Source organism: Podarcis bocagei, assembly GCF_964188305.1.
Source record: "Podarcis bocagei genome assembly, chromosome: 2".
NCBI classification, from domain to species: Eukaryota; Metazoa; Chordata; class Lepidosauria; order Squamata; family Lacertidae; genus Podarcis; species Podarcis bocagei.
In genome coordinates, this window is record NC_138126.1 from 94,731,179 (window position 1) to 94,746,979 (window position 15,801).

General features: G+C 41.3%; 1 protein-coding gene across 1 annotated transcript in view; it reads left to right on the plus strand.

Moving 5' to 3' along the window:
* Positions 1–15,801, plus strand: part of LOC308582165 (myosin-1B) — a 91,335-nt gene that overhangs the window by 69,357 nt on the left and 6,177 nt on the right. The window contains exons 5-29 of the mRNA XM_081185049.1: positions 458–614; positions 1,515–1,542; positions 2,500–2,617; positions 2,701–2,793; positions 2,933–2,996; positions 3,091–3,189; positions 3,282–3,385; positions 3,475–3,613; positions 5,639–5,757; positions 5,847–5,996; positions 6,836–7,006; positions 7,674–7,977; positions 8,132–8,202; positions 8,519–8,606; positions 8,689–8,806; positions 9,384–9,507; positions 9,592–9,728; positions 10,674–10,929; positions 12,819–13,061; positions 13,165–13,341; positions 13,427–13,572; positions 13,674–13,764; positions 13,849–14,238; positions 14,973–15,099; positions 15,663–15,781. Coding sequence (XP_081041175.1) covers positions 458–614; positions 1,515–1,542; positions 2,500–2,617; positions 2,701–2,793; positions 2,933–2,996; positions 3,091–3,189; positions 3,282–3,385; positions 3,475–3,613; positions 5,639–5,757; positions 5,847–5,996; positions 6,836–7,006; positions 7,674–7,977; positions 8,132–8,202; positions 8,519–8,606; positions 8,689–8,806; positions 9,384–9,507; positions 9,592–9,728; positions 10,674–10,929; positions 12,819–13,061; positions 13,165–13,341; positions 13,427–13,572; positions 13,674–13,764; positions 13,849–14,238; positions 14,973–15,099; positions 15,663–15,781 — 3,633 coding nt within the window. The remainder of the gene's footprint in view (positions 1–457; positions 615–1,514; positions 1,543–2,499; positions 2,618–2,700; positions 2,794–2,932; positions 2,997–3,090; positions 3,190–3,281; positions 3,386–3,474; positions 3,614–5,638; positions 5,758–5,846; positions 5,997–6,835; positions 7,007–7,673; positions 7,978–8,131; positions 8,203–8,518; positions 8,607–8,688; positions 8,807–9,383; positions 9,508–9,591; positions 9,729–10,673; positions 10,930–12,818; positions 13,062–13,164; positions 13,342–13,426; positions 13,573–13,673; positions 13,765–13,848; positions 14,239–14,972; positions 15,100–15,662; positions 15,782–15,801) is intronic.

Here is a 15,801-nt window from a genome sequence, read left to right on the forward strand (position 1 = left end):
TCCTGTCAGCGCCTTTCAGAGCCTGTGTGAGACCTTCCCAGAGCCTAGTAAGCAAATTTGAGAACTCTTTTCATGCCAGGAAAACCTGCTCCAGGAAGAGCTTTAAAGCAATCTGCATTAGGGGCATTTAATCTGTGTGATTTCAGCTCTCTGGTCACCAAGTATGTAAATCTGCAATTGTGCAAGTTAAATTTGTACAAGTTGTGAGCTAACTGCATTTTAAACTCTATTGGGAATATTAGAAAAATCAACAATAGGCTCCTCTGTTGGCTAGCAAGGCCGCTCTTACACCTTAATAACTGTTGATATATACTATTGTTGTACTGTGTATTTTGGGTCTATGGACCACAATAAAGCTCTCTCTGTGTGTGTGTGTGTGTGTGTGTGTGTGTGTGTGTGTGTGTGTGTGTTACAATAGACAGGATAAAACAAGCTAGATATGTTTTTCTTCTTCCAGACCTATTCAGGTCTCTTCTGCGTCACTGTCAATCCATACAAATGGCTGCCAGTGTACAACCCAGAAGTGGTATCTGCCTACAGAGGCAAAAAGCGTCAAGAGGCCCCTCCCCACATCTTCTCCATCTCTGACAATGCCTATCAGTTCATGTTAACTGGTGAGTATACGGATCTCTTTGAAAGAGCGAACATTTTCTGAAGAGAAACCTTAATAACTTTCCTAGGAAATGTGGAGGTCTGTTAAGATAGCATATAGAGAAGCATTAGAAAGCTGGCTCAAAACAAATTAAGAAGTTCCCTAATCATGCTAATACATGTAGTCCAATTCCTGCTCAAAAAGTAACGTTGGCTCATTTTTTCACCAAAAAAGAATACAAAACTTAAAAATCAACAATTGTTGACAAGAAGAAAAAATACCAATATTGCTGAAATGTGATTCCATTTTTCAGTGTAAATAGAGAATATTCAGTTTGACTCTTAGAAATGAATGGTTCCATATTTTATTCTTACTGGGGAATTCATTCCTTAAACAAAATTCATGCAGAGCTATTTATAATTAATACACACATGCATAAATGGCACACACAGTTTTGAGAGTCATTGGGAAAAGCAATGAATATGCATTCAAATTATGGAAAACTAATTCAGTTTCCCATTGCTATAGATATTTCATCAAATGGTTTCCACACATTTCTAAGCATACTTTGTAGCCATAGAAGCTATATAGTTCCTTAAAAAAAAAAATCCCACAAGCTGTAAAAGATACAAAAGCTGTAAAAAATACAGATGAATGTATTTTGTGTGCATGGCTGAGCTCCTCTAGCATCATAGAATATACACAATCTGGGCTTTGCCCTGCATATTTCTTACCTAATATGACCTGCTTGTATGCAAGCCACTGCAAGTTCTTTAATAATTACATGCAGTGTCATCCTAAGCATGTTTGTTCAGAACCAGGTCCCACTGAGTTTAATGGGACTTTTCCTCAAGTTAGCTCACACTGAACCATAGCTGCACTAAATTAATAACAAGTTCTTTTTTGTTATATATCTTTCCAGATCGTGAGAATCAGTCAATCCTGATTACGTAAGTTTATTTCCTTAATGAAATCAATGCTGACTTTGTGATACAGTACAACAGACAATAAAGGAATTTTGTCAAAACTACCTTATCCTACCAGGGAGGAATGATTCAATTACATGTATAGTCCTCTTAAATGCTGGTACAGTAAATCTCCAGTGATCTAGTTTTCTGAAAGTTCTACAGTTGCATTATACAAAATTTCAATTTTATTTCTATAAAAGAGGGGCATTTATCTGACCCCCTAGTTTCTTAGTAGGCTTTGAAGAACATGTGCTGCTTGCTGGCTATTCCTCTCTAATATTCCTTTCTAATAATATGGGGTAATGGCAGGGTAATAATAATAATAATAATAATAATAATAATAATAATAATAATAATAATAATTTATACCCGACCCATCTGGCAGGGTTTCCCCAGCCACTCTGGGTGGCTCCCAACAGAATAATAATAAGAATAAGCAACAAAACATTAAACATTTAAAACTTCCCTAAACAGGGGGGCCTTCAAATGTCTTCTAAAAGTCAGATAGTTGTTTATTTCCTTGATATCTGATGGGAGGGCATTCTACAGGGCGGGCACCACTACCAAGAAGGCCCTCTGCCTGGTTCCCTGTAGCTTCATTTCTCGCAGTGCGGGAACTGCCAGAAGGCCCTCGGAGCAGGACCTCAGTGTCCGGGCTGAATGTTGAGGGTGGAGACGCTCCTTCAGGTATATTGGGCCGAGGCCGTTTAGGGCTTTAAAGGTCAGCACCAACACTTTGAATTGTGCTCTGAAACGTACTGGGAGCCAATTTAGATATTTCAGGACCAGTGTTATATGGTCTTGGCAGCCACTTCCAGTCACCAGTTCAGCTGCCACATTCTGGATTAGTTGTAGTTTCTGGGTCACCTTCAAAGGTAGCCCCACGTGGAGCGCATTGCAGTAGTCCATGTAACGCTCTGATATGTGTTTGATCAACAGTGGAGAATCTGGTGCTGGAAAGACTGTGAACACGAAACGTGTCATCCAATACTTTGCAACAATTGCAGCCACAGGTGACAAGAAAAAGGATGAGCCGGTCGCACAAGGCAAAATGCAGGTAAGCTTTTTGTTAGAAAGGATGAAATGTGCCTTTGCTGCAATTTCTATATATTTAATCTTACAATAATACATACATTGCAGGGTACCCTTGAAGATCAAATCATCAGTGCCAACCCCTTGCTGGAGGCTTTTGGAAACGCAAAGACTGTGAGGAATGACAACTCTTCGCGTTTTGTAAGTCTCCTGCAGAATCTGAACATAGTAGTTGACCTTCACTTTTTTAAGGGTGGTCATCATACAGCAAATCTGTAGTAATGTATTTGCAGAATCTGCCTCATAGGATTTGTAATTACATGCCTTTTCTTGTTTAAAGGGTAAATTCATCAGAATCCATTTTGGTGCCACAGGCAAACTGGCTTCTGCTGACATTGAGACATGTAAGGGATGGGATCTTTCTTTCTCTCTCGCTCTCTCACTTGCTTTCTCTTTCACTCGCTAGTTTCTTAATTGGTTGCTTCTGTTTCTTGCCAGATCTGCTAGAAAAGTCCAGAGTTACTTTCCAGCTGAAAGCTGAAAGAAGCTACCACATATTTTATCAGATCATGTCCAACAAGAAGCCAGAACTGATTGGTAAGAGGCATTTGCTATAGTGGCTGTTGCTAAAATCTTGCGCTGATGCTGGATTATGCAATGGATGAAAATCTATGCTTCTGCTTATTCAGAGATGTTGCTGATTACTACCAACCCATACGACTTTCACTTCGTGAGTCAGGGTGAGATCACTGTTCCCAGCATAGATGATCAAGAAGAGTTGATGGCAACTGATGTAAGTAGCATGAACAAGTGAGTTTTTTGGCGTATCAACTAGAGGTAATATAAAAAATATTCACTTGCACATCTTGATTCAATTGTCAGAGTGCCATTGACATCTTGGGCTTCAATTCTGAAGAAAAGACAGCCATTTACAAGCTAACTGGAGCTGTAATGCACTATGGGAACATGAAGTTCAAGCAGAAGCAACGTGAGGAGCAGGCTGAGCCAGATGGCACTGAAGGTATTTACAGAATTTGCAATGGGACTATGAGCAAAAGCCTTCAACAAAAAAATGCCCTTAATCCTCAGCTGCTCCTAACTTTCACTTGAACAGCTGAAGTCCAATGCATAAGAATGAGAGCCTAAAGTTACAGTCCGATTAACATTTACCTGCGTTTCATTGTGTTCAATGAGGATTAATTTTGAGTAGACGTGTCTAGCCTTATACTATTTTATATTCATTTTCTTGTCTAAGTCAAGCCAGAAAATGTTTGAAAGTCGATACAATCTAGAAATTTGAATAACAGTGATGGAATTTTGGTTGCCATAGTCCCGCCAAATCTATCCCAACTAATCTCTTAGCCCCATTACGGTGACAAACATAGGAGTCAACTCTTAGGGGCTGAGGTCCCTTTGCCGCCCTCCCATAAAGTATTTGAAGGGGCTGTACACAACAAAAAAAGTTAATGGGCATTGCCATTCAAATGGTGTGCACGTGATGCATTTTGGGATCAATTATGCAGGGCAGTGCTTACCCAGCCCCAGCCCAATATCTGATTCAAGTTGACACCTCTAGCGACAAACATGTAGTTTTAGCTGATTAATTTGCTATTATTTTATTTATTAAATTGGTATACTGTCCTTCATCCAAGGATCGCCAGGTGGTTCCCAGCATAGAAATACAAAGTGAGAACACAAAACTCATAATAAAACAAAAACAAACCAATAACTCTTTTCTCCCAAACACATTTAAAAGGTCATAGAATGCTAATCAGCCAAAGGCCTGCTTACAGAGAAACACTTTTGCCAGGCGCCTAAAGATATAAACAAGGCAAGCCTCCCTAGGCAGAGTATTCAACAAATGGGGAGCCATTGCAGAAAAGGCCTGTTCTGGACCTCTCATGGAGAAGGCACACAAAGAAGGGCCTCAGATGATGACTGCAGAATCCAGATAGGTTCATTATGGGGGAAAGCAGACCTTGAGGTATTGTGGTCCTGAGTCATTTAAGGCTTTATAGGTCAAAACCAGCACTTTGAATTGGACCCAACCACTGCAGTCAGGCCAGGATTGGTATTATTATTAATTATTATTAATTATTATTAATTATTATTATTATTATTATTATTATTATTATTATTATTATTTTATCGTTTATACCCTGCCCATCTGGCTGGGTTTACCCAGCTACTCTGGGAGGCTTCCAGCAAAATATTAAAAAATACAGTGGTGCCCCACAAGACGAATGCCTCACAAGACGAAAAACTCGCTAGACGAAAGGGTTTTTTGTTTTTTGAGCTGCTTCGCAAGACGATTTTCCCTATGGGCTTGCTTCGCAAGACGAAACGTCTTGCGAGTCCTTGCAATTTCCCCCCCCCTTTTTCTTAAAGCCGCTAAGCCGCTAATAGCCGCTAAGCCGTTAATAGCCGCTAATAGCCGCTAATAGCCGCTAATAGCCGCTAAGCCGCTAATAGCCGTGCTTCGCAAGATGAAAAAACCGCAAGACGAAGAGACTCGCAGAACAGATTAATTTCGTCTTGCGAGGCACCACTGTAATAAAATGTCAGACATTAAAAACTTCCCTGAACACGGCTGCCTTCAGCTGTTTCCTAAAAGCCGTTTAATTCTTTATCTCCCAGACATTTAATGGGAGGGCTTTCCCCTTTCGCCACTGCCTATGCCACCTTCCTCAAACCACCTTGCTCCAGAGAACAGCCTAACAGCCAAATTCTGTACCAGCTGAAGTTTCTAAACCATCTTCAAAGACAGCTCTACATTAGTAGTTTCCATGTCATACACCAGGAAGTTAATTTGTGTTCAGAGAGGCAGACCTATTCTTGCTTCTAATCACTGAAAAATCAGTCACATCTTAAAAAAATTAGGGAAAGTATTTTACTACTCTGCTTCTTCTATTTGTATTCCTAGTAAGATCTGTAGTATTTCTAGCAGTATTTCTATACAAGCAGTGTTGTTTATTTATACATTCATCCAATGTAGAAAATATTATATATTGGGCTCATAAACCTTTCCTCTTATATCTGTGCTCAGTTGCTGACAAGGCTGCATACCTCATGAATCTCAATTCAGCAGATCTGCTGAAAGCTCTGTGCTACCCCCGAGTCAAAGTCGGCAATGAGTTTGTCACCAAAGGCCAAACAGTCCAGCAGGTAATGATCTGCAGTACAAAACTCATGGTGGATGGGCTCCACTTTGTTGCTCCAATTATCTGCTGACTGTTGTCATTCTATTCTTATAGGTGTACAACAATGTTGGTGCTCTGGCTAAGGCTGTCTTTGAGAAGATGTTCTTGTGGATGGTCATTCGTATCAACCAGCAGCTGGATACCAAGCAGCCTAGGCAGCACTTCATAGGAGTGTTGGACATTGCTGGCTTTGAGATCTTTGATGTAAGGAAACAGGGCCTTGATGGAACAGTGTGAGAACAGAGATGTGGTGATTCTGATAGTCACAGTAAAACCTTTAAGCAATTAAAGAGTGTAGTTCAATAATGTTCTCAATGCAAAGGCAATGAAGGAGTGAAATTGTTTCCAAGCCGTTAACTGGAGAGGATGCCAGACACAGAAATATCTGGCAGTAATAAGGAATTGTAGATATGATTTGGTATGAAGAGCAGTGGCGTAGCGTGGGTTGTCAGCACCCGAGCAAGGCAAGTAATTTGCGCCCCCTAACCCGGTAGGGGCAGAGAGCTGCAAGTGCGAGCGCCCCCCCCCGATGTTGCGGCCGGTGCGGCTGGGCCCCCCCTGCACCCCCCACGCTACGCCACTGATGAAGAGCATGGTTCATAAATCCAAAGCATCTCTGGAGCGAGACAGAGTGTAAGCAATGTATCTGAAAGCACTGGAAGCAGTAAGTTCAGTGAATATGCATGAATTTGGGCTCAGCAAAGGAGAAAATAACGAGTAGACCTACATGTATGTCCAAAGTTTGTTTCGGGGGCCAAAACCAGCCTGCCCGATCCCAATTTTACTTTGGGGTAAAATTGTAAAAAACAACTTTGGTCGGCCCTCACGCATGTTCACTCCATCAAATCTGGCCCTCTTTGAAAAAAGTTTGGGCACCCTGAGATATGACTCTAAATTACTGTCAAGAACTGTAAAAAAAACCCCATTAATAATTGCAGAAACCTGAAGAGATGTAAGGTTTTTAATATTAACCATTAGAAAACTAGAATGAAGAATACTGTTAAACATGGTGGTCTCTTATACGATATATTTGCACTGTCTAGTTCAACAGCCTGGAGCAGCTCTGCATCAACTTCACCAATGAGAAACTGCAACAGTTTTTCAACCATCACATGTTTGTGCTGGAGCAAGAGGAGTACAAGAAAGAAGGAATCGATTGGGAGTTCATTGACTTTGGAATGGACCTGGCTGCCTGCATTGAACTCATTGAGAAGGTCTCTTAAAAATTACTTGTTTAGCACATGTGTAACTGCAAACAATCCCTGTTTTAGCAAGGTGCTTAAGCTTATGCTTAATTATAAAAATGAATAGCTCCATAATAATAACAGAAATTGTGATAATAAAAAAATTCCTTCCAGTAGCACCTTAAAGACCAACTAAGTTAGTTCTTGGTATGAGCTTTCGTGTGCATGCACACTTCTTCAGATACACTGAAACAGAAGTTGCCAGATCCTTCTATATAGTGAGAAGGTGGGGAGGGGTATTACTCAGAAGGGTGGTGGGAATGGGAGATTGGCAGGTAGCTGAGATGAGCCTGTTGACGACTCTTAATGACTGTAGCTACCATCCCAAACATACCAAACAGTCCACCTCACCAAGAAATTGTGATGATGCTTTTGTCTAAATTTCATGCAGGACTATGCCATTTTACTAAATGTGCACTATGAATAGTTCACTTTTACTGTCAAATACTAATTACATTAGTTGGTTGGAGCGTGGTGCTGAGAATGTGAAGGTTGCAGGTTCAATCCCTGTATGGGGCTGCTGTATATTTCTGCATTGCAGGGGGCTGGACTAGATGATGCTCAGGGTCCCTTCCAACTCTACAATTCTATTAATTTAATTTAGTAATTTCACTTTTACTCTCCTTGTTCCCTCCAGCCAATGGGCATTTTCTCCATCCTAGAAGAAGAGTGCATGTTCCCCAAGGCAACAGACACTTCTTTCAAGAACAAGCTCTATGAACAGCATCTTGGCAAATGCAAGAACTTTGAAAAGCCCAAACCTGGCAAAGGGAAGGCTGAGGCTCACTTCGCCCTGGTCCATTATGCCGGCACTGTGGACTACAACATCAGTGGATGGCTGGACAAGAACAAGGACCCCCTGAATGAAAGTGTAATTCAGCTCTACCAAAAATCATCTATGAAGACACTGGCTTTGCTATTTGCTGACCGCCCTGCAGAAGGTAATTCCTGCTGCACTTTGCAATTGGCTCATGAGCATAACCCATAATTAGCAACTTAAAGAGATGGTGGCTTTAAATTCTAGTGGTATATGTTTATGTAATTCATTGAAGGATTTTAATTTCATCCATGTATTTTATAATTTTTATGTTTTAGAGGGTGGCGGCGCCAAGAAAGGTGGCAAGAAGAAGGGTTCCTCTTTCCAGACTGTATCTGCTCTCTTTAGGGTAAGCACAACTTCTGTTTGTGAAATGGGGAATAAACGTGCTTTAAATCAATGTCTTTTTCCTAGCTTATATTACGATTTGTCAAATCACAACAAAAAAGGGAGAGGGGAAAAACATAAACATAAATGAGATCAATATGTTCAAAATAGATTGTCTACAAAGAGTATATTTATATATCAAAATCTATTTATCTATAGTTATATCTTCAGCAGCTTCCAATGTCAAAGAGGTGGGCTGTGTCTCAGTTGAAAATTTGGCTTCTTCTTGTGTATTAAACATCAACATGCAGGTAAAACAAATATTTCTGACCTCATAGGAGAATTTAAACAAGCTGATGAGCAATTTGAAGAGTACCCACCCTCATTTTGTGCGCTGTCTCATCCCCAATGAAACTAAAACACCTGGTAAGACATTTTAGTAAACATTCTTCGAAAGAGAAGGAAATTCTACCCTGTAGTGTTAATCCATACTCTAATGTTCTCTAAGGTGCCATGGAGCATGAACTTGTATTGCATCAACTGAGATGTAATGGAGTGCTGGAAGGTATCAGAATTTGCAGAAAAGGATTCCCTAGCAGGATCATTTACGGTGATTTTAAACAGAGGTCTGTATATTCCATACTATTTTACTATTATGCTTCTCAGTTCTTTAAAAATATGTTTTCAATACAATGCAGTATAATCCAAAGCACTAAGAAATAAGTCCCACTAAAGTAAAAGTAAGTGTAGTTAGGATTTCAGCCTTTGTACATGTTAAACTTTTAAGAATGCTGAAAATCAACTAAGAACTCACTGATGGATGATTAGTGTATGTTTATATTGAATGTGGTTGAGAGAACTGGGATGAAATAATAAAAAGGTATATCAGGGATAGGCTGTGTACTTCCTTAACAGCTGTGTACCTCTCTGTACAGCAATGGAACTTCTTATATTGCATCAGCTTGCAGCAGCATAATTAGATAAGCTGAAAGGCCACCTGCAGTAAGATCATGTTACTAAGAAACATCTTTTCAAATGTTCATCATGTTTAAGAAAGTTTCCCTAGACATAAGTTTTACTTCACAGCCAAATTCAGTTTTTAATCTCTTTCAGATATTATTCTGTAACAAAAACAATTGTGGAAGTTAGTACTAGCTATCATAATACTTTGGCAAAATAAAAACTGTAAGCTTTTCTCAACAGATACAGGATATTGAATGCAAGTGCCGTCCCAGAGGGACAGTTCATGGATAGCAAGAAAGCTTCTGAGAAGCTTCTCGGTTCTATCGATGTTGACCATACCCAATATAAATTTGGCCACACAAAGGTAAAATTACTTTTTATTACAAGACTGTAATATTTGAGTTTGTTGAGATAGTGATTAATACTTTGTAATATTTTCTTTTCCCAGGTGTTCTTCAAAGCTGGCCTTTTGGGTACTCTAGAGGAGATGAGAGATGATAAGTTGGCACAGCTGATTACACGCACCCAAGCTGTTTGCCGTGGTTACCTGATGAGAGTGGAGTTCAAGAAAATGATGGAAAGGAGGTAGAGTTTCATAGTCTGTAACAGGACTCATTGCGTGCCCAGGAGGAGACTCCCTGGCCCCAAGAGACCACCAGAAGGAATAATGTCTCGTGACAATGTTTTATGGAATAAAAATTGGCCACAACTTTATTAAACCTTTCAGATGTAGGAAGGCCTTGACTTAGGCACTGGGCGTGTATCCCTCCCAGCCCCCAGCCAGGGGAACTGGAACTCCTCAGGGTGAATGGGATATGGGACATGCACAGCAAGATGCTTGTGTATGCTGGCAGCCCACCCCATATCCCTGCAATGCAGGGGAGTTCACTGACAACCTTTCAGTGTATGGCCAATGACTCCCATATATAAACCCCTTTAAGAGGGGACCCTGGAATCGCTGCCACGGGGGGGGGGTTGAGTCACCACTTCACCCCCCCACCCCATTTAGGGAAGATAGACTAAAGGATTCCACCCAAGGCCTAAAACCGCCAAAGTTGTTACAAATTGCTATGGGGAAGGCAAAACCTGACAATGCAGGGAAATTCCTTCCCGGCTCTTCAACAGCAACCATCCAAAGACATAGCAGCACACACAAAACATTGTCTAATGCTTTTTGCAGGTTAACGAAAGGGAGGGTTGGGTGGGTGAAGCTCCAGAACCGCCTCCTATTTAAGCAACTGGCCCCGCCTCCCTGTGGTGCTGATTGACTGAGGTTTGGCAGGAACCTCCAATGACTAGCACAGGGAAGCCAGCCCAAACAGCTGGTGGGTCCCACATGACTGGAGTGCTGTGTGCGGCCCTGCAAAGGGCGCCCACAAAGGAAGATGTGAGCGCTCATTATCAAACTGGCAATGAGTCCAGTTTGATAATGAGTTCATCAACACATGCAGGTTTAATACAGATTAAACAAACTTGAAAACAAATTTTATTTTGGAATCGTCCTTAAGGTTTAGTTTGCTTTCTTTACAGAGAGTCTATCTTCACTATTCAGTACAATGTCCGCTCATTCATGAATGTGAAGACTTGGGCTTGGATGAAGTTGTACTTCAAGATCAAACCTCTGCTGAAGAGTGCTGAGTCAGAGAAGGAGATGGCCAACATGAAGGAAGAGTTTGAGAAAACTAAAGAAGAGCTTGCCAAATCAGAGGCCAAACGGAAGGAGCTGGAAGAAAAAATGGTGTCTCTGATGCAAGAGAAGAATGACTTGCAGCTCCAAGTCCAATCTGTAAGCATCACTATAATAATAATAATAATAATAATAATAATAATAATAATAATAATAATAATAATAATAATAATTTTTTATTTATACCCCGCCCATCTGGCTGGGTTTCCCCAGCCACTCTGGGCGGCTTCCAAAAGAATATTAAAATACTATGATACATCAAACATTAAAAGCTTCCCTAAACAGGGCTGCCTTCAGATGTCTTCTAAAAGTCTGGTAGTTGTTGTTCTCTTTGACATCTGGTGGGAGGGTGTTCCACAGGGAGGGCGCCACTACCGAGAAGGCCCTCTGCCTGGTTCCCTGTAACTTGGCTTCTCGCAGTGAGGGAACCGCCAGAAGGCCCTCGGTGCTGGACCTCAGTGTCCGGATAGAACGATGGAGGTTGAGACGCTCCTTCAGGTATACTGGACCGAGGCCATTTAGGGATTTAAAGGTCAGCACCAACACTTTGAATTGTGCTCGGAAACGTACTGGGAGCCAATGTAGGGCTTTCAAGACCGGTGTTATATGGTCTCGGAGGCCGTTCCCAGTCACCAGTCTGGCTGCTGCATTCTGGATAAGTTGTAGTTTCCGGGTCACCTTCAAAGGTAGCCCCACGTAGAGCGCGTTGCAGTAGTCCAAGCGGGAGATAACCAGAGCATGCACCACTCTGGCGAGGCAGTCCGCAGGCAGATAGGGTCTCAGCCTACGTACCAGATGGAGCTGGTACACAGCTGCCCTGGACACGGATTTAACCTGTGCCTCCATGGACAGCTGTGAGTCCAAAATGACTCCCAGGCTGCGCACCTGGTCCTTCAGGGGCACGGTTACCCCATTCAGGACCAGGGAATCCCCCACACCTGCCCGCCTCCTGTCCCCCAGAAACAGTACTTCCATCTTGTCAGGATTCAATCTCAATCTGTTTGCCGCCATCCATCCTGTAAGCATCACTGGTAACATTAAATGTTTTTGTCCAAGTGACTCAATGCCTGACACATATAGATTGGATACAAGAATTCAAAAAGTGCCAAGAATTTTTGGAGCTAATAAAACATATTTTAAAAGATAATTATAGATATCAAGTAGAGTGGTGCCCCACAAGACGAATGCCTCGCAAGACGGAAAACTCGCTAGACGAAAGAGTTTTCCGTTTTGGAGGTGCTTCGCAAAACGAATTTCCTATGGGCTTGCTTCGCAAGACAACAATGTCTTGCGAGTTCCTGCTGGTTTTTTCCCCTCCCCCCCTTTCTAAGCCGCTTATCAGCTGATCCGATCAGCAGATAAGCCGCTAAAAGCCGCTAATAGCGCTAATCCGCTAATCCGTCAATGGGCTTGCTTCGCAAGACGAAAAAACCGCTAGACGAAGAGAATCACAGAACAGATTCTTTTCGTCTTGCGAGGCACCACTGTATACAATAAAGTGCAGGAACAAGGAAAGATAGAAAGGGAGAAGAAAAATCCTCAGTTCCACCTCTTCATTTTTATTCATTATTTTTATCCCACATTCCCTTCCTTTGCCTGATAACTCTTGCTTCCACACAAGTCTCTGTCCACTTCCTCCTTCAACCCACTCCTTAGTTTCTCCCCTGCCTCCAACCTTGCTCATGTCTCCACTATCTTCCCTATGCTAAACTTCACTGTACACCTTATTACCTTCTTCCCTTGTTCAATGCACCCCTTTTCTGGTCTGTTAGCAAAGGCCAAACTTCCCAAAGTCAGAAACAGATGAAGTTTCCTCCCTGGCCCCTCCCACCCACACAGTTGCATATCAATGTGCAGATCGTCCTTGAATCCCTGGTAAAGGAATTTTATGAAACTTTTGCTTATGTGGTGTATGTCTCAACTAAAAACCTACTTCTTCACTCAACAAGACGAGAGAGATGCATTAAAAATATGTTTTCAACTTACAGGAATCTGATGGCTTGGCAGATGCTGAGGAGAGATGTGACCAGCTGATCAAAACCAAAATTCAGCTAGAAGCTAAAATTAAGGAGCTGACTGAACGGGCAGAGGATGAGGAGGAAATGAATGCTGAGCTGACAGCCAAAAAGAGGAAACTGGAAGATGAATGCTCAGAGCTGAAGAAAGACATTGATGATCTGGAGTTAACACTGGCCAAGGTGGAAAAGGAGAAGCATGCCACAGAAAACAAGGTAATGGTCACAATGTGCTCAGCTCTGCAACCTATAGTCAGAATGTTGTATTATCATTCCAGGGTGGAATGATACATTGAATCTGTTTGTTCATTTCTAAAAGGTGAAAAACCTCACTGAAGAGATGGCAGTCTTGGATGAGACCATTGCCAAACTGACCAAGGAAAAGAAAGCCCTCCAAGAGGCCCATCAACAGACCTTGGATGACCTGCAGGCAGAGGAGGACAAAGTCAATACTCTGACCAAAGCAAAGACCAAGCTGGAGCAGCAAGTGGACGATGTAAGCACCAACACATGCAGAAGAATAACTGTGGGGTGAAAGTAGTATTAGAGTGACAAAGTCTTTGTCCCCTCTTTGTCTTTAGCTTGAAGGGTCCCTGGAGCAAGAAAAGAAACTTCGCATGGACCTGGAAAGATCCAAGAGGAAGCTTGAAGGTGATCTGAAGCTGTCCCAGGAATCCACAATGGATTTGGAGAATGATAAGCAGCAGCTGGATGAAAAGCTTAAGAAGTAAGTAATGTTTACTGCCTAGAAGACCTTTTGGGAGCTCTTTATGGCACCCAGCCCTCTTAGAATTTGACTGAGAAAACCTTGTGTTTTGTTGTGAAAAGGAAAGACTTTGAAATCAGCCAGCTACAAAGCAAAATTGAAGATGAGCAGGCCTTGGGCTCCCAGCTTCAAAAGAAGATAAAGGAGTTACAGGCAAGTCAAGCACATATTGACTCCATCCTATGAAAATCAGTTCATCAGGGAAGACTCTGTTAATGGCTGCTTCTCTTTCTCTAGGCCCGTATTGAGGAACTGGAGGAAGAAATTGAGGCTGAGCGTGCATCTCGGGCCAAAGCAGAGAAGCAGCGGGCTGATCTCTCCAGAGAACTTGAAGAGATCAGTGAGCGTCTGGAGGAAGCTGGTGGGGCAACTGCAGCTCAGATTGAGATGAACAAGAAACGTGAGGCAGAATTCCAGAAAATGCGCAGGGACCTTGAAGAGGCCACTCTGCAACATGAAGCCACATCGGCTGCTCTCCGCAAGAAGCATGCAGACAGTGCAGCTGAACTTGGGGAACAAATTGATAACCTGCAACGTGTGAAACAGAAGCTGGAGAAGGAGAAGAGTGAGCTGAAGATGGAGATTGATGACCTTGCCAGTAATATGGAATCTGTCTCTAAATCTAAGGTATTGTACTTCAGTGCATTAGGGAAGGGATGCAAGAACTACTGCATCATCTCATAAGCATTTGACCCATGGTTTTCTAAGAGCTAAGCTGCCAGAACATCTCTAAAACTGACCATAGGCTAAAGTTGAAGCAAAGTCAGATTGTATGGCATAAGCAAATGAAGCAGTACTAAAAACATATTCTGGATGCCAAGAATTACTTGTTAAGGTACACTATATATGAAAAATGGGCAATATTTTTTAAGATTAGACTGTAAAAGGTCTGCTCCTAAGTGTACAATATTTAATTGCTGCTGGGTAGTCAATGTAATTGCTAGATGAATTAATTAGGTGTTTATATATTTTATCACCTATAAAGAATACACAGGTAAACACATTCCTCCACTGTTTCATGAAATTATGTTGTGTGTGTGTTAATATACTAAGGACTTCAAAGATTGCCTATAAGAATCTGACTTGAGGAAGGCAATCAAAATAATAGATTTCAGCACAATTATTGGATTTTAGCTCTTTGCAAAGTTTGTAATTTCCATGTCAAATTGTGCCAAACTTCAGAATTTGGTTTAAATGTATGCTGTCATTTACTTAGGCTGCAATGAAACTTACATTTGCATAAATACAAATTTATAAATTATCTGTATTGTTTTCATAGTTTTACTTTCTTTTTAAAGAATGTTCTTACTAATATATCAGTTTGAAGACTATTTCAATGTTTTTCCAATTGCCCATTTCAGTCAGCTCTTGAGAAATTATCCCGCTCCTTGGAAGATCAGCTGAGTGAGGTTAAAGCAAAGGAGGAAGAGCACCAGCGCACAATTAATGACCTGACTGCTCAAAGAGCACGTCTGCAGACAGAATCAGGTAAGGCACATGACTGGTTACACACTGCAAGTTACACACTGTAACACATTATATACACTGTTAAAGTTGTTTGTAAATTCTCGTAAGAAATGTAACTTGCAGCTGATTTTAACATCAAAGGATCACAACATTGAAAAAGTGAAGAATAGCATTATTCAACACTAAATTACGTAATTAATGTATCAAGGTTGTGATTCCAAAGTGAGAGAGTGGCACGTGGTCTCTAAGCAAGTGCTCTCAGCCCAATGTACAGTCTCTTCTACAATCAGATCATTCCACTTTTTGTAAAGTTCTAAACTTTTCACTTCTACATCCGTGGTGCAAGCTCTCCTGATCTGAGTACTTGTGTATATCACAGCAGGAAGAAAAGTGAAAGTGTATGCTCTTCTCAATTAGTATTTGAGGAATATGGGGTTTATGTGGCATTATGTATAACCTCAGACATGACTGTACAGCTAATTTTATTATTTTAAAACTCCCAATTGTTCCATTTCTTCTTGAGTACAGTTTTTTCAGTCAACTTTATTCCAGTCCTATTAAATATTCCCTTTTGCTCTTCTCAGGTGAATTTGCTCGCCAAGTAGAAGAAAAAGATGCTTTGATTTCTCAACTTTCAAGAGGCAAGCAAGGTTTTACTCAACAGGTTGAAGAACTGAAGAGGCAACTTGAAGAAGAAACAAAGGTGGGCACTATGACTAGATC